General features: G+C 43.3%; 2 protein-coding genes across 5 annotated transcripts; one reads left to right on the forward strand and one right to left on the reverse strand.

The window, feature by feature from the left end:
• The first annotated feature begins 237 nt into the window (after positions 1-237).
• Positions 238-3,562, forward strand: LOC732726 (uncharacterized). Its single transcript, NM_001112355.2, has 4 exons — positions 238-625; positions 2,382-2,587; positions 2,747-2,917; positions 3,000-3,562. Exons 1-4 carry the CDS (start codon positions 364-366, stop codon positions 3,201-3,203), a joined length of 843 nt encoding a protein of 280 aa, NP_001105825.2. The 5' UTR covers positions 238-363; the 3' UTR covers positions 3,204-3,562.
• A 902-nt stretch (positions 3,563-4,464) lies between these two features.
• On the reverse strand, positions 4,465-7,446 carry LOC100282519 (surfactant protein B containing protein). Of its 4 annotated transcripts, none has more exons than NM_001348342.1 (6): positions 7,267-7,426; positions 6,899-7,018; positions 5,931-6,139; positions 5,505-5,702; positions 5,357-5,416; positions 4,465-5,139 (listed from the first exon to the last, which is right to left on the reverse strand). In NM_001348342.1, the coding sequence occupies exons 2-6, from the start codon at positions 6,981-6,983 to the stop codon at positions 4,969-4,971; spliced, it is 723 nt and encodes a 240-aa protein (NP_001335271.1). In that variant the 5' UTR covers positions 6,984-7,018; positions 7,267-7,426; the 3' UTR covers positions 4,465-4,968. The 4 variants fall into 4 exon arrangements, with proteins under 4 accessions (NP_001335271.1, XP_035821747.1, XP_020405318.1 ...); XM_035965854.1 differs by having other exon boundaries at positions 4,492-5,139; positions 5,931-6,115; positions 7,267-7,446; XM_020549729.3 differs by having other exon boundaries at positions 4,492-5,139; positions 7,137-7,446.
• Between the last annotated feature and the right edge of the window lie 1,130 nt (positions 7,447-8,576).

Genomic DNA, 8,576 nt, shown 5'->3' on the forward strand with positions numbered 1-8,576 from the left:
TAGAGTAGGCAACTAAACAATACGATTGTGAACCTATAGAATATTCGTGATTAACGTTTATATTACTTTTAAGTGAATGTTCTTAGTTCTAAGCGGGTTTCTCATATAAAATTAACATAACTTTGTATTTCACACTTTTTTCTCACAAATTCACTTTGGAAGCAAAGGAATGGAAGTCATATACAAAATTTGCAATTTTTTTGAGAGGATAAGTTTTCAGAACGTCTGTGTGCCGTTGGTTCTGGGCCTATTCACGGCATTCAGGGGGAAATGGGTGAGTCCCAAGCTCTTCCTCTCATCAACTTCTTCCCGTTCCACGCAGACCAACCAGACATTAAGAATTGAGATCCTGCAACCGCAACAATGGCGGCCATGGCGAACACCTCTCGTCTCCCCACCCCCTGCAGCCTCCCAACCATCAGCATCGGCGCTAAGAGCAGGAGGCTAGCTGTGGCGGCCGTCAGATGCGGTCCCGGCGGCAGCAGGAGCCACCGGAGGAGCCTTGGGGTCTTGCTGTGTCGATCCTCGTCCACGGCCGGAGCCCAAGGGAGCACGAGGATGGAGGACTATAACACCGCCATGAAGCGGATGATGCGTAACCCCTACGAGTACCATCACGATCTCGGTACTGACTCGTTCCATTAGTATTGCTTTTCTTGCGATGGCCCCTTGTCGATCGCTACAGATGTGGAAAATGGGTAAAGGCTAGAGTTTGTGACGTTTTACTAGTAACTTATCCATAAGAATTTCAGCAGTCATCTTAGTGACGCCACGCAATTAATGCGGTACTTGGTGAAATTAGTATTGGGTTTGCTTGGAGATTGGATTTTGGTGCATAGCCTCCAGTTTTCTTGGTCAAGTTTAATGTATATGATATTCTCTTCGAGATTTGTTGTAGCTAAATTTGAGAGCGCACATCGTGAGATGATGTCATTACTGTGCTCACAGGGCTTTCGGGGTGCTTGCCCCTCCATATTATGGAAATTTATTCCCTTGGTGGTTAAATGCATATTTGATTGTCTAGATATTTGTTCATGCTTTTTCCGATCCATCCATTTTTCAGTTATCAGTTGAACAATTCTTGATTTGATTTCTTGTTTCTTGATGTGAAGATTCTGTGATCTGGATTTGCTCATTCATGACAACAAGCTGCATATCCTTCTATATTCAGTGCAAATATGCATGGGCACATTCTCGTGCTGACCGATTCGTTATTAAAAAAACAAGCTGCATAAAGAAGTCTCATTGGCATTTTGGGAGCTTTGTATTACCAAATTGTTGCCTGTATATTTTTTTTCTCGAACGCGCAGGAGGACTGCACGTCATTGTATTAAGAGAGGAAAAGGTCTAAAAGGACCAAAGTACAATGCCCATAGGGCAAACCGAACACTTGACCACAATCTAGACCCTACTCATAATAGCAGGAAGACCAAAACTTGCTAGCTGCTTAGCCCCAGCCATATCCCAGCAACTTAACTCATTCAGAAATAAACTTTTAACAAAGCACAGGGAAGGGTTTACACCATCAAAAACAGCTTTGTTTCTAGTCAGCCATAGGCACCAAGACCCCAAAATAATGAGACTGTTGAAGCCTTTTTTCTGATTTTGGGCACCTTCCTCCACCAATCAGCAAATGAGATTTCATCAACAGCAGGAATGTGATCCCCAAGACTCAAGGGAAAAAGGATAGCATGCCAAAATTGCCTGGCAAAACTGCAAGTACACAGAAGATGTTGCACTGTTTCCTGCTCTTGGTCACAAAGAACACAAACAACCGGGTGTTGCAGCCCTCTCCTCCTTAGTCTATCAGCAGTCCAACACTTATTCCTTATCGCCAACCAGAGGAAGAACTTGCATTTTTGGGGAGCCCAGGATTTCCACAAACGTTTCCATGGCTCAAACGAAATTAATTGTTGCCTGTATATTGCAGAGCACACTAAGACTGTTGCCAACTTGAAGATAAAAACATAATCTTGCAGTGCTGTTAATTGACATCTACTGTGTTATTGTTGATAGCTTGCTAGCTTCTTAGACCTGTTTGTCTTAAAAAGAACATTGTGCCCATTATTCTTATTAAGTTTATAGTAGTTCAGAATGGCCAAGCTCTATGTCAGGACACAAACAAATACATTTTCATTAACTTATTCTGCTTCTTATTTACCAAAAATTTCTCTTTTATGAAATATTAACGATTTAACATCACTGGCAAGTCTTTGCGGAACTCTCACTTATATGGTAGCAAGTTAACAACTTTGTGTAAACATTTGGGGCCTTTTTTATCAGAGTCCACTACATCTCCTTCTCTGGCTTTAGTTTTTTCCCCACAATATGCTATACTAGATGAAATAATTGAAGGATTAATTATTACACTTGGAATACAGGCATGAACTATGCTGTCATAAGTGAGAGCTTGATTGTTGGCTCACAGCCTCAGAAGCCTGAAGATATCGATCGCTTGAAAAATGAAGAGCGAGTAGCATATATTCTTTGCTTACAGCAGGACAAGGACATTGAATATTGGGGCATTGACTTCCAATCCATTGTCAATAGGTGCAAAGAACTTGGCATTCAGCACATCAGGAGACCGGTGAGCTTGCTATACCCTGTTCGCTTAATTTTCTTCTGAATTTCTGATAACTTTGAAAATACTAATTAGTGCCTCTCTTAGCTCAGTTTGCATTCCAGTTATCGACACTAGGAGCACCTGACCTCTTCTACATGCATGCTTACGGTTGCTTGTTTGCAGGCCGTGGATTTTGATCCAGACTCACTGAGGTCGCAACTGCCGAAAGCAGTTTCGGCGCTAGAATGGGCTACGTCGCAGCGCAAAGGGCGGGTTTATGTCCACTGCACCGCTGGGCTTGGGAGAGCACCTGCGGTTGCAATCGCTTACATGTTTTGGTTTGAGAACATGGATGTAAGTCTGCCCCATCTCATCATATGCGTAGCACTATGAGATTTGAAACTGTTTTTTTGCTTATCTATCCTCTTACACGCAGCTTAACACGGCTTATCAGAAGCTAACCTCCATAAGGCCCTGTGGACCCAGCAAGAGAGCCATCCGCGCCGCAACCTATGATCTAGCTAAGAACGATCCATCCAAAGAGCCTTTTGAGAACCTTCCGGAGCACGCTTTTGAGGGCGTTGCAGACTGGGAGAGGAAGTTGATTCATGACCGGGTGCGTGCTCTTCACGAAGCATGAGCAGAAGAAACTTTCTCCACGCGTCAAGAAGGGGGGAACTAAGCTTCCTAATGAGGCAATGGCTGTGCTTCGGCACCAGATCATTAGATGTCGAAACGATAAAGTTTGTTCTCAATAAAGCTTATACGACGCCATATTTGTTGCTGGGTAGTTTGTAATAGTCACTAATAGGAAGGAAATAAAGAGGGCCTTGCATGAGATTCCAGCTGGTGTCTTCACCTTTGTGGTGACTGCAAATGAGATGCCCATCCATTAATGGCATGGCGCATTGTAGGTATATTGTGTAAATAAACCTGTGGATCTTCATTTGAGGAACATCACTTCTGTAAAAGTTTATTTGAAGATACGGCCAGCTTTGCAAATCTACCATACCTTTGGCAAGTTTGGTTCTTCATGTGCAGTTCACTTTTCGTTTCTGTTTCTTTTTCTTTTTCTACTCTGCTAAGTGCTGTCTCTGCATGCTTTGCTCCCTGTGTGTTGTAGTGGAGTCAGTGTACAAAGAAATTGCCGTTCCTCGATATTCTTATTCTTTTTCTAGAGAGGCATGCACGCAGCTGCTAATAAGTTTTGATCTTGTGTACTTATATCAACTAAAATTGATGCTGACCGAATCATTCATATTCAAGTTGCTCATCAAGGCGACAAGATCAGACATCTACTTCCACAAGCAGTAATATAACGTGAACCATGAACTCAAGTCGGCTTCTCCCAGACGTCAGGAGTGCGGCTGCTGCTCGCCGCCGTGCTGCTGGCGATGGCTTGCGTTGGATTGATGTGACATCTGTTACAGATGAAATGCATCCAGAGAGGTCTCTGTGCTGTGCCCATGGCGATGATTCACTGCCTGGCCTCCATTTCTCCCTCATCGAAATGGAATGTTGAATTTGTGTACTGTTCTAATCTATGATGTGCTATTTCTCCCCTCTTGTATGCTAAATGAACTCTTCTGTAGTGTAGTGATCCATCAAACCTGGAATTCCTTCGAAACGTGTAAACTAACTACTGATGGTGTCTGTTCAAACATTCTGGGAGCGCATCTCCAAAGTTAGTTTTCCAAAGATTGCAAGGAAATGGGGCAATATTGAGAAACATGTATTACCTGGGAGGTAGATCCAGACTGCTCTGGTGTAGAGCAGTAGAGGTAGACCAAAAAAATGCAAGAGATTTGCTGAAAAACCTACGTATCATCACCAAAGTTCAGTAAAAATGAAAAAAAAAAACAGTTAAATCGAACAATCAATACTAAATGGGGAACACCTTCTAAGAGAAAACTGGCCAGAATCATTCATTAACATAAACCGGCCAGAATCATTCATTAAGAGAAACTGGCCAGGATCATTCATTCCACTAACTTCACTATTTTTACACACAAACAGTAAGTGCAGCAAACCGTTCCAGCGTCACTTTTAACAGCAACGTATTCTGTTGTTTCTGAAACACCACTCTTTCCTACTCTGAAATCTTGAGCTTTGATGCAAATAAAAATACCACATCATTTGCAGTTTCAAGTCGCCAGCGCTGAAACTTTGTGGATACAAATTGATTGGCTGCATCATACCTCAAGGCCAAATATTTTAACCTTCATCCCCTCTAGGTGTCCATAAACAATTACTTAAGACGACGTGTTTATGAATTTATGATACAAGACGAAAAGAATGCAGGGCACACGTCCTTCATGCATTTATACACGACATTATTATATGTACAGCACAGCACTTGTTCACACTATTTCTGACCACTGCTAAACCGCTCCGTGTGTTCTTCTTCAACCTTCAAGCCAGGCGTCACTCCACAACGCTCCCTTCAACATCGAGCTGAACGTCTTCCTACTGCTCGCTGGACAAGCCTGTGCGAGCGCGCAGACGTCGTTCTTCTCGAGGAACTTCTCACCGTTCACCAAGATGAGGGGAATGTATTGCAGAACCAGCCTCTTGCACTGCCAGCACCAAAACAAGATTAATTAGCAAGTACCATCGCAGATCAACTGAACAAGCAGAAAGCGATTCTAAATTGGCCCATCTCTGTGTTTTTAAACAAAAAAAAATGTTTCTGCAAGCCGTTCAGATTGTTTACATTCTAACAGAGAAGTAAATCTGGCATATGCTGAGTTGTGGGGGTGAAAAGCCTACATATCAACGAGCCAAAAAGCCTACCTGCTGGACGTGACCTTCGATCTTATTGCACTCCTTGACAAGAATCTGAATTATCTCAAACTGCAGACACACAACCAAGCCAAAATGTCAGGCACACAGGATGACAACTCATGGCGGGGAACACGGTAAATGACGCAAGAGCTATTACCTCCGCATCTGGATCTTTCAGTTTGGACATGATTTCATCGAGCAGATGGTGGCAGAACACACACGTGCTGTCACTTCCCACACCGGAGAGAAGAGCCGTGTCCCTGCACAGGCCATACCGTTTGCAGAACGCTTCCGGTCTGATCTCCGTGATCTTGGCAAACAGGAGAGTCGCATAAGAGTCCATCAGCTCGACACACTGCGGAGATAAGGAAGTTGTTAGAGAAAAACTACAATAAACCCACGTAGTACTACTATTTCATATCAGGCAGCACCTTCCCAGCACGGTATATAGACACGTAGTATGGGAATAAAAATGTTTATGCATTCAATATCTTGCAACCACAGCAGTGTTTTAGTTTTCTACAATACATACACATCTAGTTATATATAAGAATAATAAAGAAAATATGTTCAAGATGATCACCTTCTGTTCAAAGGAGAATGATTGGGAGCAAGCATCATGAAGGAACTCCACGATCCTGTCCTGTGTCTGTTCCTTGCCGAGATAAGTGACGGCTTCGCTCGTGAAGTTTTCACAGGCCGAGCATAGTCCGCTGCCCCTCTTGAGACGGGCAGGAATCTTGGTTGAAGAAATATGTTCCTTCAAGGCTGAGCCATGATGCGGGAGCTCGACTGTGCAAGATGAAGAACAAGTGAGAAAGCAGTAAGGGCTTCTTTGGATCGCAGGAATTTTACATGAATGATATAGGAATTTCACAGAAATTAGTTCAAAAACACAGGAAAATACAGGATTCAGAAAATTATCCTTTGATCCAAAGGAGACCTAAAGGGTTTGGGTATGATCCAATCTGGAGGCAAAAGATCCAGTGCTACTAATAAGGAAGGGGTGTTTCATGGGTAGCAGTGGACGGATGCCGTGATTAGCGAGCCTATGTTATGTTATGTTATTTGGTACATAGCAACTGGAATAGGAGGAGGATCAGAAAATAAACATGCTCATTTTCAGCTTGTTTGGTATTCGTGTTGATAAGTACCCTATTAATATCTAATACGACCGTTGGTGATTATGGTTTCGCAGCAAAGCTGTCTCTACTCTGCAGCAGCTATCCTTTCTTATCCCTTATCAGTGCAAATCCCAGCCTAAGTGGGTAAATCAACTCAACGGTGCTGATATGACCGGAGTCCCAGAGTTTCAGAGGAGAGGTGGTACTCGTGTTGATAATTGCCCTATAAATATCTAATACGACCGATGGTGATTATGGTTTTGCAGCAAGGCTGTCTCCACTCTGCAGCAGCTATCATATCTATCCCCTATTTCTCACACTGCAAACGGTGTAATCTACAGTGCAAATCGACAGCCTAAGTGGGTAAATCAACTCAACGGTGCAAATCCAGAGTGATGACTGATGAGAACATAACACAATCTGTTACCAGCATCGTTGGCATGTGCAGCAGGTCCACAGGCCGCGGCGAGCAGCAAGAGGAGCGTGAGACAGAAAGGCGCTTTGGAACCCATCCGTATGGCGAACTCGCGATGCTTTCCTTCTCAACCTGCCATGGGAAGAAATATACTATGACATACAGTATAGAGCTTCAGATTAAAAAAAAATCGAGTGAATTTCGGTTAACCAGGAACAAAGGAAGCGGGCCAATCAGTCAAGCAACCAACCGATCGAACAAGGGGAAGAACCCCCAGCAACCGCTGGCGAGGTTGCAGATTCCGGGCTGGGTGCTGGGGACTGGGGTAGGGAACAAAAAAAAAAATACAGCGATCTGAAGAGGAGGAAAGGTCGCCTGACCTGGAGGTCGACACGGAGCCAATCGAATTGAGGAGCAGCGAGGACGCGGATTGCGGAAGGAACAAGCGGCTGCTCAAATAGGTGCGGGCGGTGGCGATTTCCTGCCCTTTTTTTCCGGCTCTCTTTCGGGGCGGTCGTTGCTGTTGCGTGCCGGATTCACTTGCCTAGAAAAATAAGAATCCACTAAACGTAGTTGCTTGGAAGAGGATAGTTATTTTGGCAACACAATTTTTCTAAAGAGGAAAATAAGAATCCATTTCATTAGAAAAATGTGGTTGCTAAAATAGCCTTAATTGGAGAAATATAAACGTAGAATTATTCGTTCCACTAGGTCTATGCGTGAACACATTCATTCCTTCGTTTAGACATTTGTTTGAAGCATGAGACATTAGAGGAGGATAGTTATTTTCAAAGATGGAACTTAAAATTTTATAGTGCATCCATCGTTTAAGAGAATTTCTTAAGTTTGATTAAGACTTTCCAAAAACGAATTTACTTGGTGTATTAATTGTTTCTCTTATGTGGAAAATATTTTAAATAAGTTTTGGGCCCAACACCTGTGGAGATAGCCAGCATAACAATTCAGAGTTATGGACTGCATGTGTAGATATGTCTACTGGGGTTCAAGTTCAACCCAGCAGCACTTGGAACACTATAGGGCTATTTTATGTCAGGGTTACCGATTCAGAGATCAAACTGGTAGAAGGCTGGCTGAACGTGATAAAATATAATAGCGGGCTTTACTGGATTTGATTTGGCAGAGGCTGACATATTGTTGACATATTGTGAGGAGCCCGGCCCTCAGCGATCGGTTTTAGTACCACCTCGCTAGCAGAAGGAGCGGCTCCTGGAGTCTTTATATGGAAATTTACCATAAATAGTTGTAATGCTCCCGCTCCACAAAAACGATCGGACGCGAGCACTCTCCTCCCTCTCATCCCATATATACTCAAATGGCTCTGCAGCCAAACAAACAACAGAGCGGCTCCACTCTATTATACTCTTCAACCAAACAAAAAATAGAGCGACTCTATTATATTTGCCAAATGCAGAATTGAAAGTCGCCTAGAGGGGGGTGAATAGGGCGAATCTGAAATTTATAACCTTAAGCACAACCACAAGTCGGGTTAGCGTTAGAAATATGAACGAGTCCGAGAGAGAGGGTGAAAAACAAATTGCCAGCAAATAGAGAGTGAGACACAAGGATTTGTTTTACCGAGGTTCGTTTCTTGCAAACCTACTCCCCGTTGAGGTGGTCACAAAGACCGGGTCTCTTTCAACCCTTTCCCTCTCTCAAACGGTAACTTAGA

Source organism: Zea mays, chromosome 3, assembly GCF_902167145.1.
Source record: "Zea mays cultivar B73 chromosome 3, Zm-B73-REFERENCE-NAM-5.0, whole genome shotgun sequence".
In the NCBI taxonomy this organism is placed as follows: Eukaryota; Viridiplantae; Streptophyta; class Magnoliopsida; order Poales; family Poaceae; genus Zea; species Zea mays.